The sequence below is a fragment of the Saccopteryx leptura genome, chromosome 12, assembly GCF_036850995.1.
Source record: "Saccopteryx leptura isolate mSacLep1 chromosome 12, mSacLep1_pri_phased_curated, whole genome shotgun sequence".
NCBI lineage: Eukaryota > Metazoa > Chordata > Mammalia > Chiroptera > Emballonuridae > Saccopteryx > Saccopteryx leptura.
Window position 1 is genome coordinate 43,879,794 of NC_089514.1, and position 17,537 is coordinate 43,897,330.

The 17,537-nt window shown below is 41.8% G+C and overlaps 1 protein-coding gene across 2 annotated transcripts in view; it reads left to right on the forward strand.

The window, feature by feature from the left end:
- RELN (reelin) overlaps nucleotides 1-4,188 on the forward strand; it is a 649,217-nt gene extending 645,029 nt beyond the window's left edge. For both annotated transcript variants that reach the window (XM_066354462.1, XM_066354463.1), the window contains exon 64: nucleotides 3,084-4,188. In XM_066354462.1, the coding sequence (XP_066210559.1) occupies nucleotides 3,084-3,180 (97 nt within the window). In that variant the 3' untranslated portion in view covers nucleotides 3,181-4,188. The remainder of the gene's footprint in view (nucleotides 1-3,083) is intronic.
- Nucleotides 4,189-17,537: the final 13,349 nt, after the last annotated feature.

The window sequence follows — 17,537 nt, forward strand, 5'->3', positions numbered from 1 at the left end:
GAGGGTTAAAAGTAGAGGGTGAGAATCACTTCTGGAGGGAGTGAGCAATAAATAACAGGTAATACTTGATCAGTGAGTATTAATATAAATTTAGGAAGCAATGTGGAGGGTTGGCTAATGAGCAGGTGGGAGGTGTTCAGGGTGAGTCTGGATAGAGCTGTCTGTTTAGGGGTATAGTGGAAGAAAGACTTGGAAAACATAATAAAATTCAATGTGTAGAGGACTTGAAATATCTGGCTAAATGGGCTTAAATGTGATCCACAAAGAGGATTATGAATGCCTTTTTAACAAGGTAAAGCCAGATTTGTGGGAAAGTTTATTGAAACTTGTGTGGAAAGCTAGTCATGGGGATGTAACGTACAGCACAGGGAATACAGTCAATAACATTGTAATAACCGTGTGGTGCCAGGTAGGTACTAGACTTTTTGGAGGGGACACTTCATAAGTTATGTCTAACCACTATTCTGTATACCTGAAACTAATATAATATTGAATGTCAACTGTAATTGAAATTTTTTCTAATATTTAAAAAGAAAAAGGCATTTGGAAGGTCTGGCCAAGCAGTATTTCAGCATTCCAGAAAGAGTGGACCAATGGCCACCTGCTCCCCAGCTCCCTTGCAAACTTGGCATTATTACAAATTGTTAAAACATTTGCCAATCCAAAAACACACGCACGCACGCACACACGCACACACACAATTACACATTCAATGATTCTTAGTATTTCATAGTCTCTTTCAGTGCTGCTTTGTAAGGGGAGAGGATGAGGAGGCTAGTTTAGGGGCCACAGGAGACCCAGGTGCTGCCAGGAGGACAGCTGGGAACCCCTCCCTCCCAGGATTTTGGGACTAAAGAGTTAGTAGGATTCTTTGTCCTGATACTTGATTAGTTCAACACATGGATCATTGTCCTTTATTATAACTGAACTTTACGTAAGCAACGGTTAGTCTTTATAGCAGGTAATAAATAATGGGAAAATGCACTTCCTTCTTCAACGGTGGCATTGAGACTAACCCGCTCTGTTGATATGGGTAATACTGTTATATTGGGGGAGGAAAAGGGGCAGTAAAACTACTCAAAGACAAACCTGATTTTTGTATGTTTTTCTCCCCAGTAGCTTTAGTGTTTTCTTAGCTTCCATTCTATAGTTTCTAGTGTTTTTATAATATAGAAATCCAGAGTAGAAACTTATTAGCACTTCATTTTATTTTACAAAATACACGCCAGTGTGATGTCTATCTCTCAGTATGGCTTTCAGCACGGGTGCTACTGCATTTTGGTTAAAAAGTTTGTAATCACATTCACTTCATTTATTTTCCTTTGAGACACTTTATTATAAACTTCCTTTTCTAGTAAACAAACTTAACTAAAAAATCTTCATTTTAATGGTTTCTGTATGTTACAAGTATTAGTATAATATACCTAGCATAATACTTAGTATGATATACTAGGTAAAACAGTATCATTTCATACCTTGCCTGGTATATTGATCATTGATAACCCAGAAGAATATGCTGCTTGGTGAAAAATTACCCTTTGCCTCCTCTTTATCCAAACTCAAGTTCATGCCATATTGACCTTCCAGGTAGAATGACATTATCCCACTCTGGATGCAGGTTATGTTTCCATGAAAATAAGGAGGAAGAGACTTTGGGGCCAGACAGTATTCAAGAGACTTGGTGAATTTGGAGAATATTGATAGGCTCACAACTAAAAACCACAGGTTGATTCCACAATAGATACATTGTAAATTGTAACTCAGGTCCGCGTGTGAAGGGATATGATTGTTTTCAGCGACCTGGCATAGTTTCCATACCAAAACAGTTGTCTCTACTAGGGTTGTACAATTTCCCACACACCCCCAAAATCTATTTTCAGTATTTTTATGAACTTTACATATAGCATACATGTGTGAACATGTATAAGTATACTGCTCACAAAAATTAGGGAATATTTAAAAATGAATATGAAGCAATAAAATATCCCATAGTTTTTGTGAGCAGTATACATACATGGGGGAAATATATATACACAAACATACAATTATTTATTCAATTACACTTTCTGAATTCCTTGTGATACTTTTTCAGAGGAGTATCTCTTTCATAGCGTCATGTTTATAGACTATGACCCCAGCTGCTTATTGTTTGAGGGAACAAGTGGAACCCAACACTCAGGGGGAAACACTTCCTCGTTTGCCTCCCAACTGCATGAAATAGGAATGTCAGGCTGATTCCACCAACGAGCTTGTTTTTTCTATGTCTGAGTTTGCTTTTAACTTTTAAATGAAACTGTTTGCTAAAGGAATCAAATTATGGTTCCTACTTGTTAAAAATGTAATGAAACTAGGTCATGGGTAAACACCAAACACTACCTGTCAAGTGAAACTCACCCAAGTAAATGTTTCCAGAAAAGGTTCCAGAGTAAAATGAAAAATCCCAAAACAGTTTTAGTCCAACTTTTGCTATGAGTCAAGAAAATCTGTCGTTTGTTTCTGGTTTGGACTCACTCATGAATAGCAGATTTCTTTAAAGCCAAAAGCAGTGAATACAGGTGTCAACCTTCAGTTATTCTGTCCCAGGGTAGTAATGTCATCATGACCAATTAACTTGAAAACTTTCAAATCAATATCAAGGTTACTTGGGACTTAGACTAGATCAGGGGTCCCAAACTACGGCCCGTGGGCCACATGCGGCCCCCTGAGGCCATTTATCCGGCCCCCACTGCACTTCCGGAAGGGGCACCTCTTTCATTGGTGGTCAGTGAGAGAAGCATAGTTCCCACTGAAATACTGGCCAGTTTGTTGATTTAAATTTACTTGTTCTTTATTTTAAATATTGTATTTGTTCCCTTTTTTTTTTTTTTTTTTTTTTTTACTTCAAAATAAGATATGTGCAGTGTGCATAGGGATTTGTTCATAGTTTTTTTTTTTAGTCCGGCCCTCCAACGGTCTGAGGGACAGTGAACTGGCCCCCTGTGAAAACAGTTTGGGGACCCCTGGGATAGATAGTACTTTCAGTGATTGGACTTACATGCTCTTTCTCCTTCCCTCTCTGCTTCTGTCCCGTCTGATTTTAACAGCACCCGCAAACAAAATTACATGATGAATTTTTCACGACAACATGGGCTCAGGCACTTCTACAACAGAAGACGAAGGTCACTTAGACGATACCCATGAAGAATCAAAACATTTATTTTTCCTTCCAACTTGTGATGTGTTGCTTTTCATTCTTTTAAATCTCTCACTGCATCTGATATCAGGAAACTTCTGTGAAGGACTTGGTGATTAAGTGAAAGCCCTTCTCAAGACTGAGTGTACACCACTTTCCCACACTGTGAACTAATGATAAGTGACTTATTTTCTCATAAGTAAATGTCTTCATGTTGATGTGTCCGTGAAAATTGTGATCTGTTGTAATATCAGTTACAGTGGCAGTATTGAAAATAAATAATTTAACAGAAAAAAAACTTTTAAGCACAAAAATTTAAGAGATTTTATGTTTAAAATGGCATTTACTACAATATTTAACATGGTCACAAAGCTATTTAAGTGGACTGTATTTCAGCTATGTGTCATGTTTTATATGATTAAATTATCATTGTGTGTACTATTATGTATTCTCTTCTATAGTATAACACATCGACATTGTATTTACTTGTTATGTTGCAATATTTTGCTGCTGAATTTCGGCTACTTATATTCTGCAGAAAATTCATGGAAATACCTAATCAAGAAGATAGCTGTAAAGATACTGTTTCTCCTTTAATATACTCCTTAAAATGTATGTTGGTTTAGCATTGTTTTGTGGATAAGAAAAATGCTTGATTTTGAAATATTTTCTACTTTAAAAATTGTGTTTGAAAACCCTATCTCCCACAAAGGAATTCCCATTTCCTTGTCTAAAGATTTTTTTAAGTGTTTTGTGGCTGATTTGCTAACAGTAACTGCCATCTTGTGTCTGTGGTAACAGAGTGCTTTGTAAAACAGTGGGTGTTTCATTGTGTTCTCTTTGTGAATTCTTTTCCCTGCGGGTCATAGTCACACCTTCCAATCAAGTTGTACCAACACCAGCAACATTATAATGAACCTGTAGCCCTGAACTCTTTATTAACTTAACTAAAGGTTGCACTCTAGGGTGAACCAAACTAAAGCCCATGCTTAAATAAAAATTATGTCCAAAAGCCATTTAAAGCTCATTTGTCATTATTCAGCCTTTTTTTCCTTTTTATTGAATTTATTGGGGTGACACTGGTTAACAAAATTATACAGGTTTCAGGTGCACAATTCTATAACACATCATCTGTACACTGCATTATGTGGTCACCACCCCAAGTCAAGTCTCTGTCCATCCCCATTTATCCCCCCTTACCCTCCTCTACCTCTCCTCTACCCTGTGCCCCAGCAGTCACCATTCTATTGTCTCTATCCATGAATTTTTTCTCTTTTTTTTTTGCCCCATTCCTCCATCACTCCTTGCCACCCCCCTCCCTGCTGCCAACAGTGGTCAGCCTGCTGTCTGTTTCCTCAGTCCTAATTAAATTCTGTATAAGGTTTGTAAGCCTGGCCAGGTTTGCAAAGAACAATGTCAAATATATTTACTGGTGTTTTGTTTCATCATAGAGAATAGCAATTATAAAGCCACACTTTTAATTTAGCCATTTTTCTCTTATTCAGCTTTTTCTATTAGTCACTCTGTGATCATGCTAAGAAAAGTCAATAGTTTACTCCTGAGAATTCTGTTTGCTGCTAGCACAGTGCCTGGCTCATCATAAGCATTTATGCATTCTTTCATTCAGCAAATATCTGTTGAGTGCTTACTGTGCAAGGTGCTATCCTACGTGTTGAGGGTAAAAATAGAGATTGAGATGGTTTCCCTGATGGTTTCAGCATCTAAAAATTAAAAAGTATGTTGATACTGTTGAATTTGTTGATTTTCCAAAGGATTAAAAAATATATCTAGGTAATAGAGCAATAAATGGCAGTAGTGTTTCTCATTGAATAGAAAAATGATAAAGGATGACCTCTCTGAGAAGTTTAAACTTTTTTTTTGAGCCTAGTATCAAATCCATTGTGAATCACTGCCTTGTACATACAAGGCCACCTTTTTTATTCTGCCTAATCTAACATACAATATGCTTTATAATTGGTCCTGGCCAGTTGGCTCAGCGGTAGAGCGTCGGCCTGGCGTGCGGGGGACCCTGGTTCGATTCCCGGCCAGGGCACATAGGAGAAGCGCCCATTTGCTTCTCCACCCCCCCACTTCCTCTCTGTCTCTCTCTTCCCCTCCCACAGCCAAGGCTCCATTGGAGCAAAGATGGCCCGGGCGCTGGGGATGGCTCCTTGGCCTCTGCCCCAGGTGCTAGAGTGGCTCTGGTCGCAACAGAGCGATGCCCCGGAGGGGCAGAGCATCGCCCCCTGGTGGGCAGAGCGTTGCCCTTGGTGGGCGTGCCGGGTGGATCCTGGTCAGGCGCATGCGAGAGTCTGTCTGACTGTCTCTCCCCGTTTCCAGCTTCAGAAAAATACAAAAAATAAAAAAAAAAATTTAAAAAAAATATGCTTTATAATTTGTTGCAATATTTGACCCGAAAACATTTATAACTATTTAATCTCAGTTGTCGTTTCCCCTTTATTGGTTCACAAATTGCCTGTTGTTGGTCCACCATTTAGCGGCATTTGGGGTTCATTTTCTCATTGTTACAGGGGTTGACTTTTTCTAGCACCTCATCTTTCCAAGTAACTCGTGTGTGCCATAGACCTCCCTGCTGCTGCCGACTGGGCTGAGACATTTCACAGTGCTCCTCCCCTCCACCCGCCCTCCTCCCATCAGAGCAGAACTGAACTTTCCACCAGTCCCTCTGTCAAAGCTGTAATAGTGTAGGTGGGGACTTACATTTAATTGGCTTATTTAATTTGAAGACACAGAGTAGGACTTCAAATACTGTATTCTTGTTTCAACTAACTTACCTTGCTAAGGTAGACAAAGATTAGTGGTAGCAGAGGTTTCTATAGTTTCTACAAAGGTGTCTCTTTTTGCCATACATTTTAAGGAAGACTGTACTCACTCAATATCTAATCTTAAACGTATTCAATGTCACATGTATTCCACCTTTCACTGAAGAAAGAACATACATATGTTACTTGGCAAATTCTCCCACTAAGTTTGTCAGTGGCGCTCTCTTCCTTATGTTCCAGAGTTAAAAGAAAATTACAGGAAATGATTTAAAACATGTACCTCCTTATTATTTTAATGTTTGCCAGTTGATATTTTTGGCAGCAGTTTGTATTGTCTTTCTGTAGTTAATAACTTTAGTAACTTTCTTCTATAAGGCAGTTGCCACTCTTAACACAAATGTGGTGGGTTTTTTTTAATTTCCATTAGGAGCTTGCACAATTTATTTGAGGTGGGGTACATTTTAAGTAAAATTTGTTTTTCAAATATGTTTATTAGTTGGCATATGGTATCCAGACATGCAGTGCATTCATGTGCATCTATTTTATGGGTATTTTAAAAAACTTTTGTTGTTTAAAAAGACTTGCTGCATCTCACATTATATAAATATTACTCTATATTTTGCTTTAGTCTATTTATGTTATAAAAAAAAGCTTTTGAGAGAGAGAGAAACAGGAACACTGAGCTGCTCCTATATGTGCCCTGATGACTGGGGAATCAAACCGGCAATGTCCATGCTCTGGGACGATGCTCCAACCAACCAAGGTATCTGTCCAAGGCTTAATTTTTATTGACTTTTAGAGAGGGATGAGGAAGGGAAGCATTAATTTGTTGTTCCACTCAGTCGTGCATTCTTTGATCACTTCCCATGTGTGCCCTGACCAGGGATCAAGTCCACAACCTTGTCATTTCAGGATGGCACTCTTAACCAACTGAGCTATCCAGCCAGGGCCTAGTATAACAACTTACTCTGAAATTTACTTTGTTGTATGTTGTGAGGAACAATATTAATTTTTTTCTAAATTATTAATAAATTATTTCAGTATTAAAAAAAACATGAAAAATTTTTAATCGTGAGGTTTCAGCAATTGTCACAATATTTTTAACAATACTAATGCTGAGGCTAAATATATCTACAAGAATGAATGGAATCATCTGTTGAAGGAAGAATACACCCCGTGGAGGACAGTAGCTTTTTAAACACTTAACTGTGACAGAAGTTGCTTTTATTTCAGAGGATTTTTTCTACTACGGCCCCCAGTAGTCCACTTGTTTATGCATTCATCCATCAACTAGAAGATAAGAGAAACCATGTGCCAAACACCCAGAAGGGAAGCAGCAGTGTTCCCTAAGGAAGTTCAGGTTAGTGAAGGAAGGAGATATTCAATAATCACACAAATAAACTTATAACTGTGGAAATGCCTCATTTATTAATAAATAGTCTTTTGATTAGCATTTTTTAAATATTTACCACCATACTACAATATGTTATTTGAGATACTACAGTGAATGAAATATGGTTTCCTTCATTACTTTTTAGTCTAGTCAGGAACTCAGAAATACCAACAAATACCATACAGTGTAATAAAAAAAGATACTGCAATATAAGTGTATTCTGGATCTCATGGGCACAGAAAAGAGAATATTCTGCTATATATGGAAGTAGGAGTAAGAAGGGAAGGCTAAATGAAGGAAAGCTTCATGTATGAGAGCAAGGCTTAAGTACTACTAGAGACTGTGGCCAATGCAATAAAACAAGAAGAAGAAATTAAAAGTGTAAGATTTGGAAAAGGAGATAAAGCAGTTGATAAGTTTATCTTGATAGAAAGCTTCAGGAACTCTAAAACGAAAAGCATGAAACTAACAAGAGAGTTTGATGAGGTTGCTGGATATAAGATCAATATATTTAAAAAATAGCATTTCTAAATATAATTAATAACCAAATAGAAAAAAATAATAGAGGATAAAAGAGGAAATAGACTAAAGACCAATATACAAAATAATGATTAGAAAATTTTTTTTTTTTTCATTTTTCTGAAGCTGGAAACAGGGAGAGACAGTCAGACAGACTCCCGCATGCGCCCGACCGGGATCCACCCGGCACGCCCACCAGGGGCGATGCTCTGCCCACCAGGGGGCAATGCTCTGCCCATCCTGGGCGTCGCCATGTTACGACCAGAGCCACTCTAGCGCCTGGGGCAGAGGCCACAGAGCCATCCCCAGCGCCCGGGCCATCTTTGCTCCAATGGAGCCTTGGCTGCGGGAGGGGAAGAGAGAGACAGAGAGGAAAGCGCGGCGGAGGGGTGGAGAAGCAATTGGGCGCTTCTCCTGTGTGCCCTGGCTGGGAATCGAACCCGGGTCCTCCGCACGCTAGGCTGACGCTCTACCGCTGAGCCAACCGGCCACGGCCGAAAATTTTTAATCATATAAAGCCAGAAGGACAAAGGAAATAGAGGATGGAGACAAGTAGATAAAAAGATAAAGTTTTGGAAAATTAAAAGTAAATGGACAAGGGGTAACTAAACCGACAATAAAAAGCTTAACCCAACTGTCTACACATATGATTTGGATCACAAAACACACAGAAAAGATTCAGTAATGGGAGAGAGGATGAAAATGTAGGCATTGCTTAAAATTCAGACTAGAGAACAATGAGACTTTCTTCATCCTACTCCCAACAGGAAACTGTCCTTCCCATCTGGATAAGAGACTGGAGGTTTATGTTCTGGGTAATTTGAATCAGAGAGGTTAAAGAAGACCCAGAGATTCCAGGCAGCAAAGGACTGGGATTTGTCTCATATTTTTTAACGGGTAATAAGCAGAAGACAGCCCGCTGAGGGGGGAGACGCCTTTGTCCCTACCACGCAGTCTTCCCTTTCAACTCCCAGAATGCTAGAACTGGGCTTATATCATCCAGACAACACTGAAGATTCCTTTCTTGAAAAAAATACCTATAATTACTGAAATTTGAGGAATTTTATAATGAAACAGCCAAGTCACTCTGCTTATACAAATAGTTTCCAATCAACCTTTTTTTCTCAAAGTAGCTTTATTTGTAATAAATGAAGAAAGAATGGACTGGCTAATGAATGATACTAAGATAATCACTCTTAAGATTGAAAAAACAAACACAAATCTAGACCCCTGGACATCATTACACAAAAATAAATTCCAGGTGAAGGAAAGCCATAAATGGCAGAAGTAAACTTTACAACTTTTAGAAGAAGATAGGATCCTGGGAAAGAAGAATTTCTTAAACATGATACAAAACATATACCATAAAAAATGATTGGCCTAGAGTTTCACTGGGTTAATGTCTAACACTTCTGCAAAACAGAGGAGACCATAAAGTTTAAAAAAAAAAACAAAAATGGGAGAAAACAAAGCCACAATATATAATCAATAAAGGACTAGACTCTGATAAAAATAGGTAACAAAAGATAATAACCTAATTTTTTAATAGGCACAGGATAGGAATTAAAATCTACAGCAGAAAAAACTACAATGATTAAAGATTTGAAAGTATTAAACCTCACTAATCACAGGAACAGCATTTAACAACTTCATACCTAACCATGGTGGCAGAAATCAGAATCTGAACATAATTGGTGTTTCACTATTGGTTTATAATGGAACAATCTTGTTTTAAAATGTAGATTTGTTATTATCCAGGTCTGGTGAGACCAACAGGTCAAGAGATGGTGGCCACTGAAGAGACAGTTACTAAGAGGAGGGGAACCACACTATGCAAGGGTGACTTGGGGAGCACCAGGGTCTGTAAGCAGGGGCATGAGCCTTTACTGTGGTCTTCACAGGAAGGGAAAGGCAAGACAGGGTAAGCAGGTTGAGGATTGGCTGGTTTGAACCATTTCTGCAGACTCTGGAATTTGGGAACTGTTTCTACTTGCTAGTACCTGGTCCCCAGATAATTAGAGCAAAAGAACATTGCCTTCGGAGCATACACAACCGATAGAAAAGGTGATTCAGAGTACAAGCTTCCCACTGGTTAGTCTCCATATGGAAGGTGAAATCACGGGAGAGTTGTTTACTATCTCAAAGTGTTGGCCAAAATGTGAAGAAAAGGGAACCCTCATGCACTGTTGGTGGGAATGCAGGCTGGTCCTGCCACTGTGGACTCCGTGGGGAAATGCGGGCTTTGTGCAGAAACACAAGGGCAGGAGCTAGCTTAGCTCCTCGGTGGAGTCACAGGCCGTTTGAATTTGAGGAGGTGGTTTAGGGAAGCAGCCCTGAGCAATGCACAGGGGGAGTGGGAGTCAGGAGTGACCGTCGGGGAGTAGTCCCTCCTACTAACAAAATCCAGGCTGTTGGGGATCTTTAAGTAGATGAACTTCAGATAAGTCCATTCTGGCCAATGTGTGAAGTGTGGTTTGAGTAAGTTAAGAAAAAAAAGCTAGGAGACTAGAATTAATAGATAGATCTGGGACGACAACTGAAGAATAATTTTGAATTGTCTGACAAGAATTGTACTTTTCTAGAGTAACGGCTTCACACACAACATACAGTAGTAAATATAAAAAATAACAACATATGTTATTGTGCAGGAAAAACAAGTCAGTGGTTACGGAAAGAATTCCAGTTCAGAGGTGAGAGGGTCTTGTCATTATTGCTGCATCTTCCAGTTAACCCTTGGGGTGCCTATTATAAATGAATTTTTATATTTTTTATAAAACCCAGCATGGGTGGAGCTTGATGCTGTCTTATAGACACAGAGACCATGGAATGACAATAGATAAGGCTGGCGCTCCCTAGTGGTCTTATTACCTCATTCCAGTGTCTGAACCCACACTCCAGAAATCATGCCCACACAGCAGGGACAAAGAAGTTAAGTCTGGAAAACATAACTTTCTATAAAAAGGGTACTGATAGAATAATCTGTGGATATATATGTGAATAATGCAAAGGCAGAGAAGTGTGTGTAAGAAATATTACCTCAGTAAATCTAGAGACAGTAAATTAACTTACACCAAAGTTATTACCAGAATTCGTAATGTTCCCATCTGTGGGACGCAGACATATTGTGACATTAGGCACTTTTGAATGCCTCTGCCAAATCACCTTAACAGAAACTAAACTCCCCTAGAGGCTAATGAAGAAACCTAATCACTCCTAATTCTCATGTAATTTCTTTCACATTAATATTTCAGGGGATTTGAAGTTGATTCTTTGGTCTGCCTCTTAATTTCCTAACTGTAACAGAATATTCATATTCCAGCAATAGCAAAGGAGGTGAGCTATCTTTGGGCCTCTCTCCCTAAGACACACTTGCACTCAACCAGGGCCCTGCCCAACCCCCACCACCACCACCACCACCACAAAGACCAGCTTGGGCCCCAGACTCAGATGTTAACCTGAGAGAGAAAGGGGAACCCAGCTTTACTGAGTCTCAGACTCATGGTAAGCATTAATAAATTCAGCTCACAAAAATTGTTAATATGGAATATAACTTTTCCCCAAGAGATTTATATTTTAATAAACAGTGTGAAACTTCCAGAAACCCTTCAAGATCCAGAAGAATGAGTTTTCATTTGTTTGTTTTGTTTTGTTTTTCGTATTTTTTTTCTGAAGTTGGAAACGGGGAGGCAGTCAGACTCCCGCTTGCGCCCAACCGGGATCCACCTGGCATGCCCACCAGGGGGCGATGCTCTGCCCATCTGGGGCATCACTCTGTTGTGACCAGAGCCATTCTAGCGCCTGAGGCAAAGGCCACAGAGTCGTCCTCAGCGCCTGGGCCAACTTTGCTCCAATGGAGCCTTGGCTGCGGGAAAGGAAGAGAGAGACAGAGAGGAAGGAGAGGGGAAGGGGTGGAGAAGCAGATGGGCACTTCTCCTGTGTGCCCTGGCCAGGAATCGAACCCAGGAATCCCGCACACCAGGCCAACGCTCTACCACTGAGCCAATTGGCCAGGGCCAAGAATGAGTTTTTAATGGAGATATTCCAGGTATTTGTTTAGGAGGTTGAGATAGACATTTTGGCAAAAAAAAGAAAAAAAAAAAAAAACACCAGAAAGTCTTCCACTTGGATGGATCAGACAGTGGATTGCTCATCAGGAGGCTGGGGTCCCAAGGCCCAGCTTCCCATGAGACTTTTGACTTAGAGATTAGTCCCCAAAACTTGTTTCAAACCCTTAGTGTGCACAAATGCCCAGCATTTGCTATTTTAAGTACCTAGGATGGCATCTCTTCCTTGCCCTGCCTGGTACTGCTCTAGTAGGTGAACGCTTATAACCAAGAAAATGGACATGCTACTCAATTGAGAGAGATGCTTAGGCATTGTCTAAGCCAGCTGCTTGTGACTGGAGCAGATCCAGGTTTTGTTGGCCTGAAACCGATATAATTTGGTAGACTCTCTTAAAGAAAAAGAATTAAAAATTATAAATGCAAAATTAGATACAAAAGTGAATATTTAGAAGAGACAAGATGGCTGCAAAGTAGGTGGACGTTCCAACTCCCACATCCCAGAACGAAAGTGGATTACAACTTAATTTTGAGAACAGTCATCTCGAAAGACCAACTCTGGACTAAACTAAGAGGATTCTACAGCCAAAGACCACCAAAGAACCCACACTGAGGCTGGTAGGAAAGGTGGAGACACGGAAAGGGCTGCCCCGTTCCCGGTAGCGAGCGGCGGCCCAGAAGGGCTCTCGTGGTGGGGAGAAGTGCCCGGCGAGTTGTGGGTTGTGGGTCCTCAGCCCCAGACTGGAGTCCCAGACCAGAGGCCTGGAGCCTGGAAGGGGCGAACAGACTGTATTTGGCTGAGAAAGGAGACTAGACACTGTTTGAGAGAAGGAGACAGAACTCTCAGACCCAGGTTCCATATTCAAGGGACCACATGGAAAGCCTTGCTTAGAGCCACCTGCCCAGGGCTTCGGGAGCATAGAGTGCTGGGAGCACTGGAGTTGCCAGGGGAGAGTGTGGTCTCAGAGGCACAGGGGGAGACACTTTGAGGGATGGACACCCTAACCCCTGGGCTGAATCATGCCCCAAACCTAAAGTGAACAACATTTTTCCTCAGAGCAGCAACACCAGCAAAGGGAAGAAATTACCCCGCCCACTGGAGGCTCTCCTGCTCCAGTCAGAACAAAGGGGCACTTGGACACAGGCAGCACGTTAGGGAAACAGGTAGTGAGCGCTGGGGTCTGAGCTGCACGCCCCACCACACTGCTGAGTGCTCCTGGAGGGGTATGGCTGAAGGAGCCAGGGCTGTTGGAGTGAGCAAGTGCAGGCCCACCCACAAAGGCAGAAGCCGGGGCGGCTGCTGCAGAGGTCCGAGCGAGAGCGCAGGCCTGCCCTGGGCACAAGCCCAAGCGACGAGGAGGGCGGTCTGAGTGGGCCAGCCTGTGGAGGTGGGGAGGTTCAGACCACTGCAAAGGTCTGAACCGGCTCGCAAACCAGCCCACTGCTGAGCCTGGGAGTCCGGAAAGGCGGTCAAGGAAGGGCGCACGTGGGCTGACCCGCAGAGCTGGGAGCCGCAGCAGACACTGCGCAGGTCCAAGCTCGCGTGCAATCCCACCGTCCTTGGAGGTGGAGGCAGTCTGAGAGGCTGCGAGTGGGCCGCTGCGAAGGCAGAAGCAGTGGCGGCTGTTGCGGAGGTCCGAACTCCCACGCAGTCACGCCAGCGGATTGGGCCCACCCCTGGCGGCTAAGGCCTGGGCAACAGCGGAAGCAGCCTAAGGGGCTGCGCCCTGGCCCGCCCACGAAGGCAGAGGCGGTGGATGCTGCTGCGGAGGTCCGGGCTCACGTGCAATCCAGCTGGGGCATGAACCTACCGTTGGCAGTGGCTGGGGCCTAGGCGACCTCAGGGTCAGTCGGACCTGGTGTACACAGGCCCACCAGGGGCAGCAGAAGCTGCGGTGGCCGCAGAGGTGGGCTGGCACAGCAGCACCCAAGCCCAAATGCATGAGGCGGCAACAGCAGCGGACTGGGGCGAGTGGACCCACCACACATTGGAAGCATAGAGGTCACACCCACTGGTCCCCTGAGACCACACCCTTCTGAGTGCTGAAAAAAGATAAATAAATAAATAAATAAAAAGTCTGGATAGAAAGATATCTGACACTAAGGGGTAAACCACATCCAAGACCATACCTAATCACTGAATTAAAGTGCTGGGCCCAACAAGTAGCTAGCAATAAGGGCAATAGAAAGTGGATCTCAGAGGAACGTGAACTTTCAAAGGAACTTCCTCCAGGCCAAGAGGAAATAAAAGCTAGCCTAAGAGTGCAGCTGATATTTACAATGGCACCTGGGCCCAGCACAGGCAGCCACAAGATCTGAATCACCTGTGGCTCCAAAAAGGTTGATAAGAGCCGGTCATAGGCAGTGACCCCCACCAATCTGCACCAGGCTCTGACCAAGGAGGTCCAGGCCAGGCACATCTAGTGGCCAGATTTGGAGAACATCAGTTCAGGACCTAACAACCGGTTAGAGTAGTAGCTTAAGGAAGGGATCCTCACACCTGACCTAGCTAAGACATGGAAAACACCAACACAAATAGCAAAAAGAATAGTGATAGCAGATAAGCAGTCCACAGCAGATTACAAACAATAACTGATACAAACCCAAGAAGACCTAGAAACAACACAACTGAAAATTGGAGGCAGACAATACCAACCCTAGACTCAGCTAGCTACACAAACAACACACCCAAAAGAAAGTGTATACACAGACAAAATGGGAAGACTAAGAAATGCAATCCAAATAAATCAAGAGAAATCCCCATAAAAAGAACTGAGTGAGACAAAAATAATTAAGGTACCAGATGCAAAGTTTAAAATAATGATTGTTAGGATGCTCAAAGATTTTAGAGCAACAATGGATGGACATAATGAGCACCTAAATAAAGAGATAACAAGCATCAAAAAGGACATTGAAATAATAAAAAAGCAGACAGAAATGACAAATACAATATCAGAAATAAAGACTACACTAGAAGGAATTAAAAGCAGGCTGGATGAAGCAGAGGATCAAATCAGTGACTTAGAGGACAAGAAAAGCAAAAGCACGGAAGCAGAACAGCAAAAAGAAAAAAGGATGAAAAAGTCTGAGGAAAGTCTAAGAGAGCTCTGTGACAACATGAAGAGAAACTATATCCACATAATAGGGGTTCCTGAAGAGAAGAGAAAAAACAAGGGATAAAGAACCTGTTTGAAGAAATTATAGCTGAAAATTTCCCTAAATTGATCCAAGAAAGAGTCACACAGGTTCAAGAAGCAGAGAGAACCCCATTAAAAAAGAACCCAAAGAGACCCACACCAAGACACATCATAATCAAAATACCAAAGCTAAGAGATAAAGAAAGGATACTAAAAGCTGCAAGAGAAAACAATCTATCACCTACAAAGGAACCCCCATAAGGATGATATCCAACTTCTCAAGAGAAACACTTGAGGCCAGAAGGGAATGGCAAGAAATATTCAAAGTAATGCAAAACAAGAATCTACAACCAAGACTTCTTTATCCAGCAAGGCTATCATTTAAGATTGAAGAAGAGGCCCTGGCCGGTTGGCTCAGCGGTAGAGCGTCGGCCTGGCGTGCGGGGGACCCGGGTTCGATTCCCGGCCAGGGCACACAGGAGAAGCGCCCATTTGCTTCTCCACCCCCACCCCCTCCTTCCTCTCTGTCTCTCTCTTCCCCTCCCGCAGCCAAGGCTCCATTGGAGCAAAGATGGCCCGGGCGCTGGGGATGGCTCCTTGGCCTCTGCCCCAGGTGCTAGAGTGGCTCTGGTCGCGGCAGAGTGACGCCCCGAGGGGCAGAGCATCGCCCCTTGGTGGGCAGAGCGTCGCCCCTGGTGGGCGTGCCGGGTGGATCCCGGTCGGGCGCATGCGGGAGTCTGTCTGACTGTCTCTCCCTGTTTCCAGCTTCAGAAAAATACAAAAAAAAAAAAAAAAAAGATTGAAGAAGAAATAAAAAAATTCCCAGACAAAAAAAAAACTCAAGGAATTCATCACAACCAAACCAATGCTGCAAGAAATGTTAAGGGGCCTGCTGTAGAGAGAACAAAACAGGGGGAAAAAATCTAGTAAAAGAGAAATGTAGATTTAAAGAAAAAAATGGCAATAAACAACTACATATCAATAATAACCTTAAATGTAAATGGATTAAATGCTCAAATCAAAAAAAAAAATAGGGTAGTGAATGGATAAGAAAACAGGACCCATACATAAGCTGTCTATAAAAAAAAAAAACACCTCAAAACAAAAGATACATATAGACTGAAAGTAAAAGGATGGAAAAAAAATATTTCATGCAAATGGAAATGAAAAAAACACTGGGGTAGCAATACTTATATCTGACAAAATAGACTTTAAAACAAAGGCTATAGTAAGGGATAAAGAAGGTCACTACATAATGATAAAGGGAACAATCCAACAGGAAGAGATAACCATTATAAATATCTATGCACCTAATATAGGAGTACCTAAATATATAAAGTGAACTTTGATGGATATAAAGCAGGGGTCCCCAAACTATGGCCTGCGGGCCGCACACGGCCCCCTGAGGCCATTTATCCAGCCCTGCCGCACTTCCAGAGGGGCACTTCTTTCATTGGTGGTCAGTGAGAGGAGCACATTGACCATCTCATTAGCCAAAAGCAGGCCTATAGTTCCCATTGAAAAACTGGTCAGTTTGTTGATTTAAATTTACTTGCTCTTTATTTTAAGTATTGTATTTGTTCCCATTTTGTTTTTTTACTTTAAAATAAGATATGTGCAGTGTGCATAGGGATTTGTTCATAGTTTTTTTTATAGTCCGGCCCTCCAACAGTCTGAGGGACAGTGAACTGGCCCCCTGTGTAAAAAGTTTGGGGACCCCTGATATAAAGAGTGAGATCAACAGCAATACTATAATAATAGGGGATATCAATACCCCACTAACATCACTGGATAGATCCTCAAGAGAGAAAATTAATAAAGAAACAGCAGAATTAAGGGACACCCTAGATCAACTGGATTTAATAGATATCTTCAGAACCTTTCACCCTAAAGCAGTAGCATATACATTCTTTTCAAGTGCTCATGGTACATTCTCTAGGATAGACCACATATTAGGGCATAGAACGAGTCTCAATAAATTTAAAAAGATTGAAATCATATCAAGTATCTTCTCTGACCACAATGGCATGAAACTAAAGGCAACTAAAATAGAAAAACTTAAAAACACTCAAACATTTGAAAACTAAACAGCATGTAATTAAATAATAAATGGGTCAACAATGAGATCAAGGAAGAAATAAAAAATTTTCTTGAAACAAATGAAAATGAGTGTACAACAACTCAAAATGTATGGGACACAACAAAAGCAGTCCTGAGAGGGAAGTTCATAGCATTACAGGTATACCTTTAGAAGCTAGAAAAAGCTGAAATAAACAACTTAACCCCGCATCAAAAAGAACAAGAAAAAGAACAGCAAGTAAAGCCCAGAGGAAGTAGAAGGAAGGAAATCGGCCCTGGCCGGTTGGCTTAGTGGTACAGCATCGGCCTGGCATGTAGGAGTCCCGGGTTCGATTCCCAGCCAGGGCACACAGAAGAAGCGTCCATCTGCTTTTCCACTCCTCCCCCTCTCCT